Source organism: Amblyomma americanum, chromosome 5 (genome assembly GCF_052857255.1).
Source record: "Amblyomma americanum isolate KBUSLIRL-KWMA chromosome 5, ASM5285725v1, whole genome shotgun sequence".
Classification (NCBI taxonomy): Eukaryota; Metazoa; Arthropoda; class Arachnida; order Ixodida; family Ixodidae; genus Amblyomma; species Amblyomma americanum.
In genome coordinates, this window is record NC_135501.1 from 165010764 (window position 1) to 165033575 (window position 22812).

The 22812-nt window shown below is 46.2% G+C and overlaps 1 protein-coding gene across 2 annotated transcripts in view; it reads left to right on the forward strand.

Moving 5' to 3' along the window:
• Positions 1-2556: 2556 nt before the first annotated feature.
• The window catches only part of LOC144132941 (uncharacterized), a 42858-nt gene continuing 22602 nt past the window's right edge, over positions 2557-22812 (forward strand). For both annotated transcript variants that reach the window (XM_077665688.1, XM_077665689.1), the window contains exons 1-13: positions 2557-2932; positions 3326-7479; positions 9891-10018; positions 12469-12498; positions 12583-12627; positions 15585-15602; positions 15692-15739; positions 15891-15959; positions 17871-18038; positions 18747-18806; positions 19412-19605; positions 20364-20546; positions 22633-22716. In XM_077665688.1, coding sequence (XP_077521814.1) covers positions 2786-2932; positions 3326-7479; positions 9891-10018; positions 12469-12498; positions 12583-12627; positions 15585-15602; positions 15692-15739; positions 15891-15959; positions 17871-18038; positions 18747-18806; positions 19412-19605; positions 20364-20546; positions 22633-22716 — 5328 coding nt within the window. In that variant the 5' untranslated portion in view covers positions 2557-2785. The remainder of the gene's footprint in view (positions 2933-3325; positions 7480-9890; positions 10019-12468; positions 12499-12582; positions 12628-15584; positions 15603-15691; positions 15740-15890; positions 15960-17870; positions 18039-18746; positions 18807-19411; positions 19606-20363; positions 20547-22632; positions 22717-22812) is intronic.

A 22812-nucleotide genomic window follows, 5' to 3' on the forward strand; every position in this document is an offset into this window, starting at 1 on the left:
CACACGGGCGCCTTAGCGTTTTGCCTCCATAGAAACGCAACCTCCGCGGTCGGGTTCGAACCCGGGAACTCCGGATCAGTAGTCGAGCGCCCTAACCACTGAGCCACCGCGACGGGTCTAATAGTTAAGGATGATGATGTTCCTGGGAGATCAAGACCCTCCCCCGTTTGCGCCACTTCCCTCCCGGTGGCGATCGATGGTAATGGTTTCGATATCCTGGAAAATCTCCGATGACTCGGTGAACCCGCGGCATTTTGAAAGAAAGGGCTAGATTACGTCTTCGAACACTGTGCCAACTATTAAAATCACACGGGTCAAAGCAACTTGCCTAGAATGGGCAGCGTGAACCGCTCTCTCAGGATCACCACCACGGCTCTCCGCTCAAATTTCCCCGCAGCGAAATCTTTTTTTTCCGAGCACCCCCCCCCCCCCCCCCAACTTACCCCGGGGGGAAGAAACCGCCTAAGTACTCATACGCCTCAACAGAATTCTGGGTACCATTTCGTCAACCAGACTGAGACAAGCTGCTTTAAGGCAATCACTTGTTTTCCTTCAAAACTGAACGAATCAATGGTACGCCAGCATTCTCGACGTTTATTTTTTTTTACCCACGAGCACTGCGCGAGCATTCAGCGAAGCCGTTTAAGATGAACGATGGGTCTCTGCAAAATAGTTAATGGAAAGATAACGTGTAATACCTGGTCGTCTGCAAGGCAGGCCGCCAAACTAACTGATCCCATACGAGAAAAGAAAAAAAAAGAGAATGATTAGAAACATACAAACAAAAACGGCACACTAAAAACAGAAGCGAACAACAGTGCGCCCCATTGAACATCATTATAAGGTTTGAAACAGCGACTCAGCAGCACAGCGCGAGCATGTAATCAGTTGCATTCACACATCTTCATTAAAAAATAAAAGGAAAAGGAATCAGCTACCCCATCATCATACATTCGATAATAGTTTAGCATTTTTTCGCTGCTGCAACACCGCTATGCTGGTGCGTTCGCCTCGTGTTGTGGTGTTTCGGCATAATAAGCGAATTTCCGAGAAGGAACAGGCGACCAAAGAGAGGTTACTCGAAAGGATAAGAAAACGAAATTATATTTGTATCTTCTCGCATTATGGAACGGGAATATACATAATTATTGTGAGATTCGAAAGGGGAAGCCACCGATCAAAAGCTTCGACGATATGTACGTGTTACAGGTTTTTCTGGCTTCGTGCTTTTTGCATCAAATCAGCAGGTGTCATTGTTAGGAACCACCTGAATCAAATTCTCTCGCCTGTGCCGACTACTCCAGTTTCTGTTAAGTCAACTTGTAATGTACAGCAGGATATCCCCTTTATTCGACTGCAAGGCAAGAGCCATGACGTCAGTGCCGGCAACGAGCATGAACACGAGCAGTCTTGCTTTGGGCCATCCGCGCTGCGACGAATTTATTACGTGCTTGTTGGACTGAACTTTTTTGTTTGCGGCATCAAACAAAGCTACCGCGGGTCAACGTGAGTTACGTGCTTTGCGCGCTCCTGGGAGTTTGAGCCGACCGGCAGGCAGCCGGTTGCTACGCCAGCGGGGCTAGGTGGAGGGATCCTAGAGTGGCGTGCTGTGACACTTCCGGGAAGACCAGAGGGGTGCGTCTTTATGGTGTCTAGCGTCTTCCTGTAGGCTCGGACTGAGCGGACATTACGGCAGAGCACCGGAAGCTAAGAGGGAACTGTGGCATCCGGTTGTCCAAACAGGGGAAACCGAGCACCAAGCGTCGTCACTGCATGAACATTGCGGCGGTGCCCTGCAACTCAGCTTCGGAAGCGGCAACTGCAAAATGTCTCGACCTCTAAATTTCAACCTCACCGAATGACGACCTCACTCAAATTAACCTTAAATATCTCACGGTTGAGGTCTGATTTGCTGACCTCACAAAATTTCGAGTCGCCGACCTCACCTCAGCCTCACCTCACGACGTGAAGTTGAGGTCATTTTCAGGTTGAGGTCGGCCTCATGAGGTATGAGGTTGCCAACCTCTGGCCAGTGCACGTTAAAGATCCCCAGGTGATCGAAATTATTCCGGAACCCTCCACTACGGCGCGTCTTCCTTTCTTCCCTCAAGGTCCCTATTTTATCCCTTCCCTTACGGCGCGGAAACGTTGTGTGAGACTGATACTGCTGATACTGCGCCACCCGCCGCGGTGGCTCAGTGGTTATAGGGTGCTCGACTACTTATCCGGAGTTCCCGGGTTCGAACCCGACCGCGGCGGCTGCGTTTTTATGGAGGAAAAACGCTAAGGCGCCCGTGTGCTGTGCGATGTCAGTGCACGTTAAAGATCCCCAGGTTTTCGAAATTATTCCGGAGCCCTCCACTACGGCACCTATTCTTCCTTTCTTCTTTCACTCCCTCCTTTATCCCTTCCCTTACGGTGCGGTTCAGGTGTCCAAAGAGATATGAGACAGATACTGCGTCATTTCCTTTCCCCAAAAACCAATTATTATTATTATTATCACGAAGGCCAGAGCGAGCCACAACAAGTCTGGCGCAAGCCGGTGTAGGAAATGGCGGAGAGCGCGCAAGCTCGAAAATGCGTAGAAGAAGTCGAAGCGCGCAGGGTTGCGGCGTCCCATGTCGCTTGCATGCGCGCTTCAAACGGCGGCCTTCTCATGGCGTCGCCCGCCTGCTCGGCAACAAAACCTTGCCAGGTCAGGTGCGTTGTCCGTCGCAATTAGCGAACGGCCGGTGAAGACTCCACATAGCGAAAGCGGTGCCAGCCGTGCCAGCATTGATTGACGATGGCATCGACGGCCCGAACGCGCAAGAGCCGAGGCGAGTCTTCAACGTCGCCGTCGGGCACTTCGGACAGCACGTCTACAACCATGTTTGTCGTGAACCAGGCTGAATTCACCACGACCACCTCTGAAGACAGCAGCAGCCGTCAGGTGGGAACACCCTGATGCTAGTTCGCAAACTCGACCGTGGGAGATCCTGAAATTTCGCGGTGGTGGCGCAGGCAGTAGTGCATGTGTTTCGGCCTGTACTGTGTACTGAAATGGCATGTGGTGCTTTGATTAAGAAAAGGTAAAAGGAGTTGGAAGGTGGGGCTATTCTATTGGCAAACGTTTTTTTTTTTTTTTGAAAGCGTGCAGTCTGAATCAAGAAACATTTGGAAAGCTTGCAGGAATTGGAAATAAGCAGCTGTTTGTTGTTCTAGGAATTCAGCTTATTAGGGAAGTGTGATGTGAGGATAATTAACATATTGGAGCTGCTTTTTGTGTTCGCTTTGCTTGTATTCCTCATTGCTTGAACCTGGGTCTGCACCTGTCATGCTGCAGGTTGTCCAGGGATCCAGCTCTGAAGTTGAGGTGAATCTGCAGCAGGGTCCTACTGTGTCTGGTTTTCCCTCCCAGCCAGTTCCGGGACCATCAGGCTATAATGTGTTCCTGCCAATAGGGCCTTCCGTCCCAGTCATATTCACTGAGCAGGGAATTCGTATTCCTGGCTACAATGCTCCCGCAGCTGTACCAGGCGCCGAAGATGATGGCACAACCTCCTCCACGACGGCTACTGAACAGCAGGAGGCACAGGATGCTCCAGTAGCTGGCATTTTCCAGTTGCTTCCTGCAGGATCATACCTACCCACTTTTGTCAACATGGAACAGCTTGAAGAGGAAGACGAAGAAAGGGACGAAAATGAAGAACTGCCACTAGAACTGGATCAGGAAGAGGAGCCACTAGAAGAGCCAGTGCAGCCACCAATAGTGGGTGTTGTTGGGGCTTCCATACGTGAGCAAGAGATGTTCTTTCAAATGCCACTGCAGAGAGAAGCAAGCCCTGCAGCCTGGCCGCAGGCAGTCGTTATGCCCCCTCAGATGGTTCCACCTATGATGTCAGCACCTATGCTGTCGCCACCCATGATGTCGCCACCCATGATGTCACCACCCATGATGTCACCACCCATGATGCCGCCACCTATGTACTCCCATATGCAGGCAGCTCAGATGTATGCCTCACCTCAGTATGGTATGCCTTCGCCACTGATGTCTTTTGGGTGGCAAGCACAGATGCTGCAGGGTCAGGAACAAGTTCAGGCTTATGGCCAACCACTTGGCATGGAACCTCAGCCACCCCAGACACAGTGGCCAGCGTTTCAGACCCAGTGGGCAGGAACACAATGGCAGTTAGGGCAGCCGCAATGGCCACAGGGCCAATGTATTCAAGGAGGTCCCCAAGTGACTCAGCAGCAGCAGACTGCACAGCAGGTGCTAACTCAGGAGGTGCAAGAATTTGTCGCATCAAGTGAAACGGACCAAGCAGTAATACGTGTGGCTGAGAAGAGGGTGCGGAGTGTTTCCACAGTGCCACGCCACTTTTCTGATGAAGAGTTTCTTTCACAAGGTGCACCACTAAACGAAACAGAGCTGCTAGCACCTTCCTCTCAAGCCCCTTGTTTGGATCACAGAGTTCTCAAAACGCGGACTTCTGTGCAACATGTTGCAGGTCCATCAGAACCTATAGCTGCAGAGTCATCAACGCGCATTGACATCTGTAGAAAAGGGGACAAATATGATGTTTCTCAGGCGGCACATGTCTCTGTATCCTCTGGCCACCTTGCCACTGAAGCCACTCAGGTGACTCAAGTGACGCATGGAACTGAGGCCTGCCCTACAATGCAAGATCTGCAGCCGAAAAAAGTTGTGCTTGAAATAAATGATGCCAGAATGCAGGCTGAGGATCCCTGCATGACATTTGGAATGCAGACCAGTCAAGAATTTATGGGCAGCCGTGTGACGTCTGGTTTGCGTGATACTGAGCGCATACACCGGCCAGCCGGAACACAACCCGCCAAGGTATTCAGTGATCCACAACATCCAACACTTGGTACTCAAGCTGCTGAGAAACCCCTTGGACCATCTCACATTGCTTTGGGCATACACACTGTGGAACAGTTCACTCAACCTCCCAGCAGGGCAGTTGGATTACAAGTTGCGCAGAAACACGCTGAACTACCCCATGCTGCAGATGGAGCACATGTTACAAGAGGATGTGAAGAAGCATTGCGGCCAACGGTTGGAGTGCAGATTATTCCACAGCCAGCTGGGCCACCGCATATTACACTTGAAGTACAGGGTACTGGACAACCGGCTTCTGATCCCCACAGTTTAGTAACTGGGACACAGGCCCTTCAGGAACATGGAGAACCTCCTTGTATGACCTTTGGAATGCAAACAGCTGAACGCTTAGAGCCTCGAACAGTGACGGGAATAGCAGCTGTTCAACAGAGGATCTTGTCGCCACAAGCGGTCTCAGCTGTGCATGCTGCAGATATGCATATTAAGTCCTTGCAAAAAAACTTGCAAGTGCAGTGTCCTGAGCAACCTCAGGTATCTCAATCAGTTCAAGCAACTTCTGTCATCAATATTCCTGGAATTACCTATGTAGACTCAGCGCAAATTTCAAGAAGCCCAGCACAGGCACACATGCCTGGAGGACCATTCAGACACACAGTACGTCAAGCAGTTCAAGCATCATCTGTCGATTCTGTAACCTTACTGGCTCAACATGGACCTCGAACAATGGTTTCAGTGGAGCAACTTCAGGTTGATATGGGTGCCCATTCACATGCTGCTTCAATGACTGTTGGCTCAGGCCCTCAGAGACAACAACAAGATATTGGTGTGCAGCATGGGGGTATTATCCAGCCTATTTTGGCATCAAGACCGCCATCACCCGCAAGGAAACATCGTGATCTTGAGATACAGTGCAATTATGAACAGCCCATGCAAACCGCAAGGAGCATTACTGCTATAGGAATACAACAGAAGTACGAGTCATCGGGTAGACATCAAACTGACTTTGGAATTCAATGCACATTTCAACCTCGTGACCGAATAGTCAAGACTATCACTACATTGCCTCCAAGGCCTCTGCATGATGCTGAAGTGCAGTTTGGTGATGAGCCTATTAAGGAACCTCCTCCTGAGCCACCGTCACATGACTTTGGTGTTCAGTGTGTGTATGAGCCAGATCACATGATGGAAAGGGACATTTCTCGAGCTGGTAGCAGGCCTATGCATGGCTTTATGGAACTAGGTTATGGTCAGGCAAAGTGGAATGAAAAGGGCTTGTTCCCAGCTGGAGGGAGGTCAATGAGAAACTTTGAAGGACAGTACGATCGTCCTGTCACAATGTCCCCACTGCCCATGACACCACAGGTTTTGCATGAAACCGTGGCAATTGGAGTTGGTGATGGAGGGCCGAAGAACATGTTCCATGCTAATTATAGATTTAACCAGGGGCTCATGTCACGTGTTCAGTCTGGACTTTCAGTTAGCAGCTCTCTGTCTTCTTTGTTCATGTTTGGCCGTTCACACCTGCCTGTCATGACGAATGCCGCTACCCAAGTTGCTGAAATGGAGCGCTCTCCTCTGTCACCCATGTTTGCCTCTCCAGTTCCGAAAGTAGAGACAGCCGCATACCCATGTGTAGCAGTATGCTCAAGAAACACCGTCAACCATGCTTGCACCTTAAATGTTAGCAGTTACCCTGGCCGTCTCTCTCAGACTCCTCAGATGAGGGATGCAGTCTTTCAGATTGGGGAGCCATTTCCAGCAATGCCCCCTTTTGGGCAACAACTGAGGTCCCAGTCTTTGTCTAAGGAACCTGATGGAAGAACCCCATTTAGAGAGGCAGCCATACAGACATTTGCCATGTCAGCAGTGCCACCTGCCTCTTCTCCACCTTTGTCGCCGCCCTCGTCACCGTACCAGCTGGGGCCATTTGGCACATCAGCTGGGGGCTCCACCCCACGAAGTGGCTCACCCACTCGAGACGCTGGCCTCCAAACTGAAGGAGGGTTCACTAACCTTCGTGAAAGTCCACTTGGAGGCCTTTTTAGGCATGAGTCAGTGGCGCAGCTGGCAGAACCGGCAGGAGGCCCCACTCATGACATTATGATCCAAGCTGACACCCTGACACCAAATGCAGGCAATGCTTGGGGTCCCTGGCAAGTGCAGCGCAGGACACCAGTAGCAGCTACGGCAGAGGTGTACCCTTGTGGCCACTTGCCTCAAGTGTTGCAGACAAGGGACGTGCCCCCTAGCCCTCCACCGCTTTCACCACCACCGCATTCTCCCTACCCGGGGGCTCAAGGCTGGCAGCTTCCAGTTGTTGTGGAGCACAAGGTCGGAATCGGTGGAGACCTGTTGCGCCTCCTGACCCTGAGGCAGCAGCAGCAAAACTTGCCCCCTGATGAGAGGCCTGGCCAGGCTGAGAAGGGGGTCTCTGAGGGTCCCTTTGCGGGCCCTGCATGGGGTTCGACTGATGGCGAACAGGACTATGCAGACCAAGGCAGCTCTCAAGTGGAACAGTCTTCTGGCGCAGGAGAGTACCTGCCAGCTGGTGCAGTACTGGGGGCTGCTGGTCTGGCAGCAGAAGCTGAAGCCGCTGCCAAAACGGCCAGAAGGTCTTCTATAGAGACAACAAGCAAGTGAGTGGCAACAAAGTTTCCTTGAGGTAGATGCCTGTTAACATCAATATAAGCACAGTCATATGGCTACAGAGAAACACTACACTTTTTTTTTGCATTTGTCGTGTAAAAAAAAATTGTTTTTAAAACCCAGGCAACTAAAATGGCAAAGCAGAGCTGAATAAGCCAATTTTAAGTCAAACAGTTTGTTAGCTCAGTGTGCTAAAGAAATTCTGTGAGGTAGTAGCCGCATGGGTAAACTTGGGCGGATGCTAACAGCAGTTATTTTGCTTCAAAATTCACTCCACCTTGGGGAACTCTTCCAGACGTGTTGGGCAATGTTCCTCACAGGCCGTCATCACAGCATTTAGTTGTAATGAGCGTAATGCAGTGAATAAATACATAGAACCTACGGTTACATTTGAGAAAAGGCGTTAAAAGAATTGAAACTGAAAAAGGAAGCATCAATAGACATTTCTCGGGATAGAAAATCAGTGTGTCGGCTTTTCCAGTATACTTCACAGTCAGTGATGGAAATGATCGATTGATGGGAGGTCACTGTAATTCAAGGCTGCACAAAGCTGTGCTGGGCAAAATATGCATACTTTAATTGTGTGCTTGAAGTCTTAGTGGTTATTAAGTTTTCTGAACTGGCAAGCTGTCATTACAGAACTGACAAGCTGTCATTACAACTTCTGAAGGGGTTGGCTTAGCTCCACTCAATGAGACATTTGTGCAGGTAAGATAAAAGTGAGTGATGAGTTAAATTAGAATTATAAAGACACTGTCTCCTTAACACTAAAACATTAATCTTCAAAATAAGTGAAGTTGTATTTCTGATATGCTTTCTGCAGTATGTTCACTTATGTAAATCTTTCTATACAGTTGTCAGCAACAACTGTTTGCCCCAAAACAAGCTGAAAGGCTGATTTTTGTGCGTGTATTTATAGCATTAATAACTCATGTGGTCTCTTTTAGTGATGCAGGCTCGTTTTGGCCAATTCCACGCGTCAGACTTGACAAATTTATTTTCCATTCATACTTCCAAGGCCGAGCGGGATGTATAGGAATCTCTAGGGCATTGCTGTGTTCACAGGGATTGCTGTTTTCATAATTCGGTGTGGTAAGACCTGTGCACTCAACTGTGCGCTGGTCAGATGGGTGAAAGCATAGCTCACTCTTTCCCCATGTGGCACGTTAGATGTAAATGCAGATTGGGTGTTGAGGGAGAATTGTAAACACTTTTACGAGATAAATGTGTGACTGCATTCACCTTTTCGACCCCGCTTATGTAGTAATGAGAGACACGTTAAAGATGCTTTGAAACCACCCCACAGCATTGAACATCTTAACTCTGAGCTGTCGCATGGTTTTAGTGTATTTCATGCTGACTTTGGGCAGCATCGCTACAATCTTTTTGAGTGCGTTATGCAGGTTGGACATTCCTCTGTTTATTCATTTTTACTGAGTCATTCTCAGTCTGGCCTCTCCCTCCCCTTTCCTACAAGTGGAAATAGGGAAACTTCTCTAATTTAACACCACCTGCCAACTGCCAGATTTGGCAGGTGGAGCCTCCACACATGCGCTGGCACCGGCGATACCGGACAGTTTTCACCTAGCTTCATCACACTCCTGATGCTATAGCTTTGAAAACTCTTTCACATTTCACACTGAGCTGGAATTTATTAATATTATTCTACTGTTGCTGCCCCGCTTAAATTTAGTTGCCACCTTGTGCACAATAAACCAAAACATGATTTCTTTTAGTGAATAGCCTGAGCAGAGAGGACAAGGTACTTGTCACGCAGGCAGAGTCGGTCTGTAGAAATATGTTCTCTCTCTTCCTGTGCACTGAAATGCTCCACATGTTTTACCAGTTCCCTAGCAGTTAACAGGCCTTGCTCAAATGATATGCTCTGTTTATTTTTCATAAACTTGATGAGTACCACAGCTGAATGTGGTCTCATGCATTTAATGCTGTCGCATGTAAAGGCCACTAATTGTGATGCCTCGCAGAGCTGTCAGGTGGGTAAGCACCTGCTGTTAGTAACAGTCCACCATCAGGTGTTTGTACTGGGCTGTAAAGTTACGAGGGACTGCCTAGCACTATAAAACCTACTACTTGTACTGTCAAAAGCACTGAAGTCCTTTTGTGAACTTAGATACATTTCTAATCGTAACATGGGTGCACTGGCAGAGGGCATGTTTTAGGTTGCATGCCAACACAATTTGTCTAACCTGTTGGCCTAATGATGTAGTTATTGCATCTTGAGGCACTAACAGGAAGAAAACTTTTTAAAATTAACGTTATGGTAAAATAGACGCTTAACACCAGCGTCATAGTGGACCATGGCTTGGAGACATGTTCTGAATATGTGTTTACTTTTGTCAAGCTTATAGTGGTATTAATGGGACATGTGAAATCGCTGCAGTTTGACCCGGTCGACCAAAGTGGCTTCCATACTTCCAGAAGTTACTGTGGCATGTTTTCTTCTGGCTTTACTCTTGGTGCTGGTCGCTTCAGCCGCTCTTCTTTCTTGGACAACACGTCGACATGCCCGTGAGTTGAAAGTGTTCCAGGTGTACGTGTGCAAGCGATTTGCTTTTCTCGGTATAACTTCTCTCACTTGCCTGTCGACTCCTAGCTCTGTGCATGCGTAAACCCCTGTTTACTGTTACTTAATTGCTGCCTGATTCTTTTTACTGACTAGTTTCCATAACAAGCAGTTAGCATGCACAAGTGTGGCAACATTATTTTTGCTTTCTGTTTTTTGTTTAAGCAGCACTGGAAACAATTGGCTTCTCTGGAAGATTCAAGAATAATTTTGTATTTTCTGCTGCCGTGTGTAGTGATATGCATGAACAGTGTGGCATTGTACAAGCTGCTTTTGGCTGTAAATAGTCCACCACTGTTTTTCCGTTTGGTTGTGAACCAGTTTAGCTCTGTTGTAAAGCACAGTACTGGACAAAACAGGACATTTTTGCCCCACTGTGTATTGTTTTTGAAGCTCACATATTGTCATAATGCCATTGTGAATAAGGCACTGTGTTGAAATACAGTCGAGCAACGGCCGCAGATATAACGAACCCTCACTTATTATGAATGAGGGCGGTGCTACCGCCAAAATATGGATTACGGCAATGGCTACACGTCACAGATATAATGAACACCTTTGGTTTCTCCGCTCGGTTACAGCGAACTTGCAGGCACCGTAAACTTGCCTCTGCAGGAGAAAAAGTCACGCTTCTTACAAGCGCAAAGCCCAGAGAGCTTGTTTCGGTCCCCATGGCAATAGCCTGTAAAGATCGTGGCTGTTGTGTGTGCACAGAGCATATCAGCTGCACTTCGTGCTGTCTAAGCTCTACCTGCACACAGTAGCAGCAAAAAAGATGGAGAGACTACTTGGTAGGCGACGCAAACCAGATGGCAAACCAACGACGCAAACCGACGGCTATACCAACGGCAGTAATTTGAGCAGTGTAGGTGGCTTGCTGGTCCTGCTGTTCCCGTGGTTTGCATCACCTGCCGAGTCGTCTCTCCATTTTTTTTTTTTGCTGCTACTGTGTGCATGTAGAGCTTAGACAGCACGAAGTGCAGCTGATATGTTCTGTGCACACGTGTCTGCTGCGTTACCTTAGTCACTGAATGAGCACCGACGAGATTAGTCGCACGAAATTTCTGACAATGTGTTGTTCATGCACACTTGGCGAATGATGCCCGAGATGACTGTGTTGGTGTTTACGCCAAAATGACAGGGCCGTGCGCTGAAGAAGACATTATATGCAAAGTACAAACACTTCCTGACTGCCGCGAATATTATAGCCATCTTCCGTGAACACTTTAAACACTTAGTTTTATCACGTCCCTATAGCATGCAGCTCGTGGCAGCAAGGGTCTCGGCCAGAAGATCATGACTGTGCTAAAGAGATTGTAAAGCACCACGATAAGGTCATCTTTGCAGGAATAGACGCACATACTGCACTTCTTTAAGAAATGAATGTGTTTTTTGGGGGGAACTGTATCTTTTGATGTAATGTGAGAAGTCTATTTGCTGCGAACTTCAGATGCAACACACGAATCTGCTTGGCCATCAGGTTTGTTATAAGTGGGCTCGACTGTTTTGAGATACAGTTTTGAGATACTGACTTGCAATAACCTTTACCCGCCTCAGTGGCTCAGTGGTTGGGCACTCTGCTACTGATCCGGAGTTCCCAGGTTCGAACCCGACTATGGCGGCTGCGTTTTTATGGAGGCAAAACGCTAAGGCTCCCATGTGCTGTGCGATGTCAGTGCACGATGTCAGTGCACGTTAAAGATACCCAGGTGGTCGAAATTATTCTGGAGGGCACCTCTTTCTTCCTTTCTTCTTTCACTCCCTCCTTTATCCCTTCCCTTAGGGTGGGGCGGTGGGCGCCATTTCCTTTCCCCCAGAACCAATTATTATTATTATTGCAATAATCTTTCAACTGTTGCCTCTTAGCTGCTTCTTTGCAAGGCATTATCTGGTAGTAAACTTCATGTTCTTGTGTGGAAAGAGGAAAAACTTTTTTTGAAGCCAGCACAAAAGAAAAAGCCCAGTGAAGAAGAGCGCTTGCTCCACCAAGACATGCTGATAATCTGCCGAGCTTGAGTGAAGCCAACCACTCCAGGAAGGAGGGGGAGGGTAAGGAAAATAAGGAGAGGTAATGACAGGGTTACGTGAGTAGAGAATGTGTTCTGTGTCTGTCCTCATCTCTGGACAGTGGGCTGTGTCATGGCTTCCGAAGTTGTGGGTATTAGTGGGGTGGAGGAGAGTGTTGGTTTGAACTTTGTGAAAGACATGTGCTTGTTCCGTGCTGAGTGACAGGTGAGGGTGGGGTAAAATTGAGTGATTTTCCCTGGTGTTCTGGTAGCATTAGCTATTTGCTCTTGGTATGTTTTGATAGCCTAGGGCTCTCATGCAGTGGCCAGCGAAGCTATGTGGGAAGAAGGCTGTCTTAACTGCATGGCTATGTGTGTTCCTTTTTCAGGTGTGGTCCTTATAGGACAAACTACCAAAAGTGAGTTTCCCAGAGACATGATTTCATTTGTGCTTTGTAGTTGCCATATGCTCACTGTAACAAGCTTCTTCATGCCATTTTCAGAGGCTTTACATCCCAGCAATGCGACCTACATCATACCTCCATTTAGTAAGTTGCAAGCAGCTTTATTGTTGTGAAATGCTTATGTCCAAGATTTACTCACATAGGCTAATATGAAAATAGCCAATTTAAAGCGTACCAGCATTCAATAAAACACATGCTTATCATGTCTCAGAGTGTATCTACATTGTAATCCATGGCCATTAGAAGGGATGCCCTATATTAGATTAATTGTGTTCGATTATGCACTCAGGCTTGTCACTTAGCTTCATTTCCTAAACCAGTTTACAGTGTTAAAATTTCATAGGATTTGATTGTGCGGAGAAAAAACATTATTGCTGTATTCTCTCGCTATCCAGTCAGCTGGTGCCCATTGCTGGTTTGCTTCTGAGTCGCCCCGTTTGGCTTGTAATGCATCCTTAGTGATAAAAATCTTCTGAAGGCAAGATTTCTACTCCTCCATCGGGTGGGACTTCCACGAATGCTACAGGAGCCCCACTGCAGGGCTTAGAAGCAAACACCCTGGGCTCTGAACTTTTGACAAAGGCTGGGCTTCCATGCTTCCAGGCTTTTCAATGAACTGGTTTGCCTGAATCTGCGTAATTTTTTCGTTTTTTTCCACAAACCCACATCCCCTGAGATTTTCTTCATGACTGTATACTGGGTAATACAGATTTGTTAACCTGTAAACATCTCTGGTGCAGTTTTTAAAACTGAAGTGTGGTTTAATAAAGCTATATTTTACAAGTGACTTTATTTGATGAACAAACTCTGATTTCCCTATAGCAAGACATTGGGTTTTAGAGTTTCTTAATAAAGTAGAATTTTCAAGCTGGCTTCATAAAGTAGGTTTAATTTTTAACATTGCTTAATCCTCTGGGGTCCCTAGCCTGGCGTCTCCCGACAATGCACCATGGCTGTTTGTCTGCTGTTGAGCATCACCTGATAAGCTTTTCAGTCGGGGATTGTACTCGTTTTTGTCATTGTGCATGATGCAGCATCTCTAAAACCATACACTGCAAATATTGTTGAAAGGTTTGGGCTTATAAAAAAACCAAAAGTAAATATTATGTACATGAATTTTTTTTTTCCACAGTGGTAGCCTTCTTTTGCAGTCCTAAAAAACTGGTGAGATAGTTTTAAACTGGAACAGCCGCAAAATAGGTAAAAGTTTTGGACTGCAAAGGGTTAATATAAAACTCATGTCATGCTGTTCTACCTGAATGCTTTGCAGCTCATAAAAATTCCTGCTCACCGCTTCTTGTGCTGGTATTCACTTATATGCAGCTTTATTTAATGTAGGAAATAGAGAAATAATGACTGAGCTTTAATTGAGTAATTGCTGAGCTTTAGTTTTTTTTGAAGCGAAAAGCTTCACTACGCTAGGTAAAGCAGTCGTCGGGTAGGCCAGAGAATGACCTTCAACGGCCTTCAATCGGGCAAGCAGACTTGGCTTGGCGTCTGTAAAGTTGAGTGCTTTCCGCACACTGGATAGGCTACGCACCCAGCCCGCCACACTGCAGGAGGCGGTTAATGGTTGATTGCGAGAGGTTGGTCACCGATTTAACGCTGCTGCCTATTTCTCCATGTGCGCATTTGACCTTGAACCGACCTTGAACCATGTGACAGCTATGATGCACTCAGCCAGCTGCTTCCTCTATTCCTATAGGCCGTGGGGTTCATTGTGTTCATTGGCATTGGCTTTCTAGACTCAGATGATTTTGAGGAAAGGAAGGGCGCATAACTGGCTCCCTGGGTCAGTGGACGCCTCAGTAGTGTTTTGAGGTAGGTGGGGGTGGTGACAGATAGATGTGGGCTGCATGCATTAGCACTGACAGGGTTGTGGCGGACACGTGACACTGCAGCAATAGGCCCCACGGTTCACTGAGTGACCAACCTTTCGCGATGAACCATTAACTGCCACCTGCCAGGATGGCAGGGTGGGCGCGCTGGCTATCCAGTGTGGAGAATGCATTCGACCTTACAGACACCAAGCCGTGCCTATACTTGCCCGATACAGCGCAGCTTTCACTCTCTAACCAGGTTCAGCAGTAGTTAAACCGCAGCAAATTTTTTTCCCACATAATGGGCAAGTTTTTACCCCACTGCACAAAACAGTTGAGCGAAAAATGGCTGGTGGGTTACATTGCTCAGCACGAAGTATTGTTCAAAAGGACACCACCAACGCCTGTGCAAAAGGACACCACCACCACCACCACCACCGTGCAGGTGGGCACGATTGAGGTGTCCACTGACCTTGGGAGTCAGCTATGTGCCTTTCCTTTTCTTGGAATCAATGGAGTCTAAACCTTCCCCTGGTTTAATAAAAAAGGAATGACACATAACTGCATCAATTTATAGGTGGACCAGAGCACGATTGAGGTGTCCACTGACCCAGTGAGCCAGTTACACTTGCTTTTCAGAGGCTTCACAGAGAGAGAGAGAGAGAGTATAAACTTTATTGATATGAAGTAATTACGCAGGTGGTTCACCCAGGTCTGGGAAACCATTGATGAATACGGCCCTCCAGGCCCCACTGATCAGCTAGCACTGAAGGGGGAGTTCTGTGTGAGCCAGTTTCGCCTCCCACTGCTCATGGCTGAGTTCCTGTAAAGTGTGTGCGCTTTAAGTTGCTCGGGGCAGTTCCAAACCATGTGGAGGATGTCTGAAATCTCTCCGCAGGCCAGGCATGCCTTTGTTGGGTATTGTGCTCGCCAAATCTTGGGGAACTCTGCCGAGTGGCCGCCCACACCATGAGGAGTCACACTTCTGGTACACATTCCCGTCACAGTATTCTATGGATCCCAGTCCACGAAGGTGTAGAGGGCAATGAGGCTTCACACACAGACTCCACTGAAACGGCTAGAAGCGCTTTCACACTAAAAACCTATCTAAGCTGCTGTATATTTGAATCAGTGTCTTAATATAGAAACAGAGCTGGGGCAAGCCATAACCGTTGTCAGTGTTGTGAATCTTAATTTCTTTTTTTCTGTTTTTCACTGTAGGTGTTACCCCTGCTGATCGTAAGTCGACTTTCTTTCTGTCCCATTCTTTGGGCCATTCTCTTCCTCCTAGCAGATGTGGAAATGATTCTTTTCTGGGGGCCCTTCAGGTCCCCTGCAAACCATCAACCCTAGTCTCTCTGGGAACTTTACAACTGGTGAGTGCATCAGCTATTTCTTGTTCTCTTGGGTTAGCTTACTGAGTCTTTACATGCTGTGGATAGTATGTGTCAATGCTGTAACGCATAATTGGGGCTGCAGTCCAATTTCCACGCACTGATCTGCCAACTGGCAACCTTACTGTTTCAGAGCATACCGGTTCACCGACTGGTCCGCGCACCTATGAATTATGTGCCACTGATTTCTGTGTGAAGGAAGGCAAGTGTATTTGGTTATACATGTATTTTTCTCTGAGAGTGTTGAACAGTACTTTGCAGCACAAAACTGGACAAACAGAGCACCAAGAGCAGACCAGATAGGCTGTCTTCCAATTTTTTGTGCACATCTGATTTCGGGGTGATTTTTACCGTTGTATTCACCCATGCAGCCAAAACTTGAAAGTTGATGAAAAGGCCTGAAAGTAAGTTGCAGACGATGCAGCGAGCTATGCAAAGTAAATACAGGAAGAGAACAGTGTGTGTCAGTGAACGAACGTGAGTTAATGGCATGCCAGCAGAAATCAACAAGAGGAATTGAGCATGCGCAGGGCATGTGATGCGAAGGCAAGATAACCGACGGTCCCTGAAGGGTTATGAAGTAGATTGCAGGAGTGGGAAAGCCTAGCAGAGGCAGCAGACAGTCAAGTGGGTGGATGAGATTAGGAAGTTTGCAGGAATAAGGTAGCCACAGCCGACACAGGACAGGGCTTGTTGGAGGGATATGAAAAAGGACTTATTCCTGCAATGGACATAGCTTAACTGAGGATGGTGATAATGATGATTTTGATCACTCGAATGTAATCTGTTGTGAATTAGCTGGTACAAGGAAAGGTGTCGTTGCACAGCTTTGCACATTTTGCAATGCCTACAGTTCCTGCTTCATGGTGCCCTGTGTCACATAACTGGACAAAATGTGCAATTAAGAGAACATTTGACGAAGGCAGTGTTATTGAGCAGGAATAGGCTCTTTTCTCTTTATCATTGCTTGAAAACATGTGGTAGTAGGAATGATGGTGCTAATGGTAGTACATAGTGATTCGCTTTTATTAGATGTTGGCTTCTTGCTTTCTGTGAGACCGATTGGAGTGGCTGTTTGACCTGTCTTGACTTAACGACTTTAATGGCAATTTCGGAATGCAGTGAGAACTGAAGTGTCATGATTGTCTGGTTTATTAAAAAAATAGATCAGCTGGTTTTCTTTTATAAACCCAGAGGGGGGGGGGGGGGGGGGGGAGCTCTTCTTAGAACGTCTTTCAATTAATGGGTTACTGTTTCCAGTGTTGAGATTGTAGACTGTTGCTAATTTTTGATGTAAGTGCCTGTCATTCCTCTTAGCACAGAAAGACACTGCTTGACGATGACACACTGGAGCACTGGCCTGCTGAATGCACGTTGCATGGCTTTATTGTTTGATTGGTAGCCGTCTATACAATAAGCCCCCACATATCAGCAGCGGCCTATGCTCTCACCGTAGGTGTGTTATGGTCTGTTGAGAGTGAGATTTAATCCAGTTGTAAGGTGCACTGTGTAGCTTTTCTGCCAGCCATTTCATGCACTAAGTGTGACGTCCTTTTATGAGTGTGAATGCAGATGCCAATTTGCATTCAAGTACTGCTGTGATTTTCTCACATTGGTTTAATCAAATTGTATCTTTCATCTATCTCTTTTCCTGTTTTTTTTAGAGGATGTGTTGAATAGGCCGGTTTTGGAAAGTGGCGCTAATGGGAAACAGGAATTGGATGTGCAATGCCGTGTGCTTAATATACAGCAGACACTCAATTAAATTGAACTTAATTAATTGGAACAGCCAGTTTATTTGAATTCTGGCGGTTTGGTTCCATCAACAGCAAACATGTTTAAAGCACTCTCGTTTATTTGAAAGCCACATAATTTGTGCAAATTTTCAGTCCCTGCCAACCTCGAATTATCAAGAGTGACCTGACTACGACACATCTTGAGCTGTGCACATCTGAGTTTTTTGAAAAGTTAAGAAGAGGCTCATGTGCACCTGATACTTTGTTTCTAGAAGTTTGCATGGTGTTAGTCAGGCAAGTTATGAATGAAGAAGGCAGCCATAGCAGTCTTCTGACGGGTGGACAAACTGATGTGTGCCCCTGCTGCGTCCGCCCAGGACAGATGCTACGCTACCTGCGGGATTCGGCCACAGACCCCTGCAAGAACTTCTACGAGTACGTGTGCGGCCAGTGGCTGTCACAACAACCTTCTGATGTCACATACTTGGATGTTGATGGAGCCCTGGCAACAGACATCGAGGCCAGGATGCACCGATTTCTCGATGGTAGCCGGCTGACTTGTATATTGCATTTGTTGGTTGTTTAGACAATTGTCTATTTACATTTGAATGCAGGAATGCATTTGGTGGCTACATTTTTACCTCCCTTTGTTCGCGAAAATGGTTTGTCCAGTTTCTGTCTGCCCACCCATTCACGCCCGCCCTCTAGGACGTGTATAATTGCCTAAGGTGTTGTGTGAACGAGGTTAAAAAAATTCTCTGTTCCTGTTTCTTGTAAGTCTTAGTAATAGCGTCAATTTGAGCTGTACAAACTTCATGGAGTTTTAAATTATTGCCTACAGTAACAAAGTTGTGAACACAACTTTGTAGAGTTCCGATACGAGAAAAAGCACACCCATATGTTGACTGTGGCTTTAGGGTATTGCAAACTGGCACTCTTCTTGTTGGCCTCAATCTAAGGTGTTCTGTTTCTCTTTGTTTCAAAATCTCCTTAGTCATGCCATGCCTAGTTTTTGCTTTACTGCTTTCAGCTTGAGTGAACGGTTGAGTTAAATTTTAGAGTTAAATTGCTAGTTTCGGAAGGTCTCATAGTTTGATGCATGGTAGCCTCGGCTGCTTGTTGTCATCTATTGTGTATTGTTTCCTGTGGTTATAACTCTTTGTGCTGTTGGTCATGCTATACAACATCATGTGCTTTGCGCATGCAGTGTTCTGGGCTTAATGAAGGTAAACACAAATATTATTTCTTGGCAGGGCCTGAAAAGTCTAGCATTCGACCCCTATTCACATTCTGGACCAACTGCAATCGTCAAGGTGGGTGGTCCTTGCTTATGTTCATGTTGTGACCGGTTATGGAGGCAGTGTTTCATGACTGAAAAATACGTATGACTGCACTCTGTCTATTCTTTTCGTTTTGGTATCCTTTTTGCTGTCCTTTTGTGTCCTGACACATTATTTTCACAGCATGCATGCAGTGACATTATGTGCAGCGCATGCACATTACTAATTATAACATTAAAAAAAAAGATACAGAATTCTTAGAACCCTTACATTTTAAAATATTACTTTTATTTTATAAAATCTGGCTTCATGCTGTAGGTAAGGATTTTCTCCTTTATTTTTCCTCAGATATTACAAGGATATAAAGATCATTTCTGGATTTTTGTAGAAAACAAAGGGCTGTTTGGTCTGTATTGCCTGTTTAAACATATATGGCCATTTAAATTGGTTCAGTTAAATTTTTCGCATGGCTAATGACGTTGGGTCATGAAACTTTGTTATGTGATGGACATTTCATGTTGATGACGATTCAAAAGATCTTGGGGACAGTCTGGCTATAACAACTGACTGTTTAAAAGCACTACAGTGTAAAAAAATGTTTCGCCTGACAAATGAGAACTGACGTGTCTGCCTCCCAGGTGCAACGGCACAGGACCGAGCCATTAGCCATGCGCGAGCCCTTGGCCTGGAGTTGCCGGGCTCGCAGGCATCGGCATCACCCGAGCGCCTCATGGTGCTTGCTGTAACGCTGGCCCAGGAGTTTGGCCTCTTCGCCCTTCTCACGGTTGAGCTGGACGTTGACCCCGAGGGCAAGGACCAACATGTTCTTGCAGTGAGCCACCGTGTGCTTTCTACTAAGGAAAGCTCCCTAGGTGGTGCCGTAGTACCAGCAGTGCTCTCCAATCGGGAAAGCTCACTATGTGTTGCTCCAGCACCAATGGCGGTAATAGGGAAAGCTCCCCAGGCAGCGCTTTAGTGCCAGCGGTGCTATTAGGGTAGCTTCTTAGGTGGCACACCAGTATCTGTGATGCTTTCCATAGGGAGGAGATTCTTACATGGTACTTCAGTGCCAGTGTACTGAAAGGGAAGGTCCCTAGGCGGTGCTCAAGCACAAGTGGTGCTTTGTCAAGAGAAGCTTTCTAGGTGGCACTCTAGTCATTGTCATCATCAGCCTAATTATGCCAACTGCAGTGTGGAAGTGTATTCCATATCCCTCTGAATACCGTACACGTCCTATGCCAGCCGCAGTCGCCTTATCCCCATAAAGTTCCTAATCTCATCTGCCCTCCTGATTTTCTGCTACCCCCCGCTTCATTTGCCTTCTCTTGGAATCTGTTCTGCTTTCCTCTACATTACATGCCATTCCCATGCCCATTTCTTTTTGATTTCGGCTAAACTGGTGTTTATTGGCACTTTAGTACCACGCTGGCACTTTTAGAAGAGCGTTTTATTAGGGGAAGCTGCCTAAGTGGTGTTCTAGTATCAGTAGTGGAAGATTCGTATGTGGTGCCTCCTAGGTGCATGTGTGATTATTAATTGTTTTATGTGGCGAGCCTGTTTTAGCTGTTGCCTATGGGCACGAAATTGCAGGTCGATGAGCCTGAACTGGCCTGGGGCAGGATGAAACCTCCGCTGGTCACCAGTGATCACACTGTTTACTGGGCCATGCTCACCAGGGCTGCTCAGCCACTTGCTGCACTGCTGCTCACGGATAGCAGGGCGGTCCAGTCTGCCACCCACAACTTTGCACGCATCACCATGGTCATGACCAATGTGAGGGACATCTCTGCTGTGTGCTGGCTGGGGCATTGCTATGATATTTATAGAAACCTATTCTTGGTCATATTACTTTAAAATGTTCTTTTTGAAGTACAGTTAAAGACAGTAAGCTCAAGTACAAAAAAAAAAGAGAGGCACATTAGATGATTGTGTCTAAAATCTGAAGTATAGTTTGTCTCAATTTTGTATATTGTATTTCATGTGTGTTTAGGCAGTTTCCTGTGAGGAGGGTGCTTTTTATAGTGCGCCCTGCATTTTCCTTTCTATTAGTACGACTGATGACATAATCTATTACCTTATTATAAAAGCCCTCGTGAGAGAGTTCTGGCAGTTATTTATTACAAAAGCCGTCTCCTTGGGTTGGCCACCTTGTTACGTTGCCAAACAAATGGTATTAGGAGCTGAGTTAGGCAACATGACAAAAAGGATATGTGGTGTATTACTGTGTCACTTACAGTAGCAGTACTCAGAAGCATTGATGGAGATCACTTTCTTTGTGCTGATGTGCCATGCAGCCTAAATTAAAAAGGTAAAAGCCTATTTATTTGGGAAACTTCAGTAGGCCTTGATGTTGTGGACCATGCCATTTCTCTCCACTGTGCTTTATAAGAAAAAGAAGGCTTAGAATCATGGCCAAAAGGTTTAATAATGACTTGCACATACAGCTGTAATCGGCCATAGCATTCTTTGAAGGGACACTGAGGACAAGTAGAAGTTCACCTGATCGATAGGGCACCAAATTATAATCAAAAAGAGGCCACTTTCACCGAAAATGGAGCTTTTATATGCTCGAAAAGACCAAAAATTGAAATATTGGTGTTGCCATCGCTGGCAGAGTTTGCAAGTACAATGCGTGTATTGACACAGATTTCTGGGTGCCAATACTGCCATTCACTTGAAAATGGTGGCAACATGTTCTTTTCGGTAAGGATGTCACGAGTTTCAGTTGACTGACATGAAGTTTTTTAAATCCAATTGTCTCTAAATCTGTCTTTTGCTGCCAACAGACGTCAGCATAACCAGAAAGAGTCAGATAACCAATTTTTTCTGGCAACAATGATTGGACGGAGTTGTCTGCAGTGTCCTATTAGGCACATTCTGTGTGGGCATGCATGCTTTGTGCATTGCTGACATAGCAAGTGTTTGATGTAGTGTTGCATTGTTAGTGCCTGTTTGACAGTTACTGCGATTTTAACTTTTAATTGTTTTCTACATTGTCATTATACTGTGACTGCAGAACATTTCCCTGGTCACAATCAATCCCTTAACTGTAGCCCTATATATAAGGAGAGATAATTGGGCTTAATTGGGGGACATTGAGTTAGATTTTGAAGCATGACGACGGAGGAAGCCAGCACAAGTGCTCTTGTCGTGTGTTCTCTGTCGTTATTCAGTATGAAACTTTGTTATCTTCTATGCTTTGTGGCAGCTTATATAAAGATCATGATTATGAAATGTCTTGATTTACATTCCCTTGGCTTTAATTAGTATAATATTGGGTGTGTTAAATAAATAAATTTTTGAAAATATTTAAAAAAAATTTGCAGGTGTTAGGAACTGCTCGTTTTACTGGCACAGGTTGACTTAGCCATGTTGATTACTGTTAGGGTTGCCTGTTGAGAGCGTAGGCCGCAATCATATGGTTGTCCTTACTTTGCTAGAAAGTTGCAGCTAGAAAAAATGCTGGATCTGCTGAAGCTTCCATGTTCTGTATACCAGAACCGAAATTTTCACAAAAACCTTGGCTGAACTTTTGTTGCGCTGAATTTGCTGCGTTGCATGCAAAGGTTTCTAAAGCCCTCCACTATGACATCCTTCACGCTCACATTGCAGCTTTGGGGTGCAGAAGTCTGAGGTTTTTTTAAGTGTACATAACTGGTTGTTGTTTGAGAAAGCTCTGTGACCTGCCTGTGGGGGAGGCTGACTGGCTGCATGCTGTTGTATAGTGCAGGCTGGATGACTTCCCTATCAGTTCAGGGACAACTTTGTCAAAAGATACACATTCTACATAGTCCCCTATGGAGGACACTTGCTCAAGTATTAATACCAAAAACTTAGGCATGCTTTTGGCTCTGCGCAGGCTTCCGTTGCCCACCGCCACCTCTCGGACCGCATGGGCCACTACAGGATGCGCGGTTATCGGGAGCTGAGCCGTCTGGACCCGGTACTCAATAATAATAATAATAATAATAATAATAATAATAATAATAATAATAATAATAATAATAATAATAATAATAATAATAATAATAATAATTCT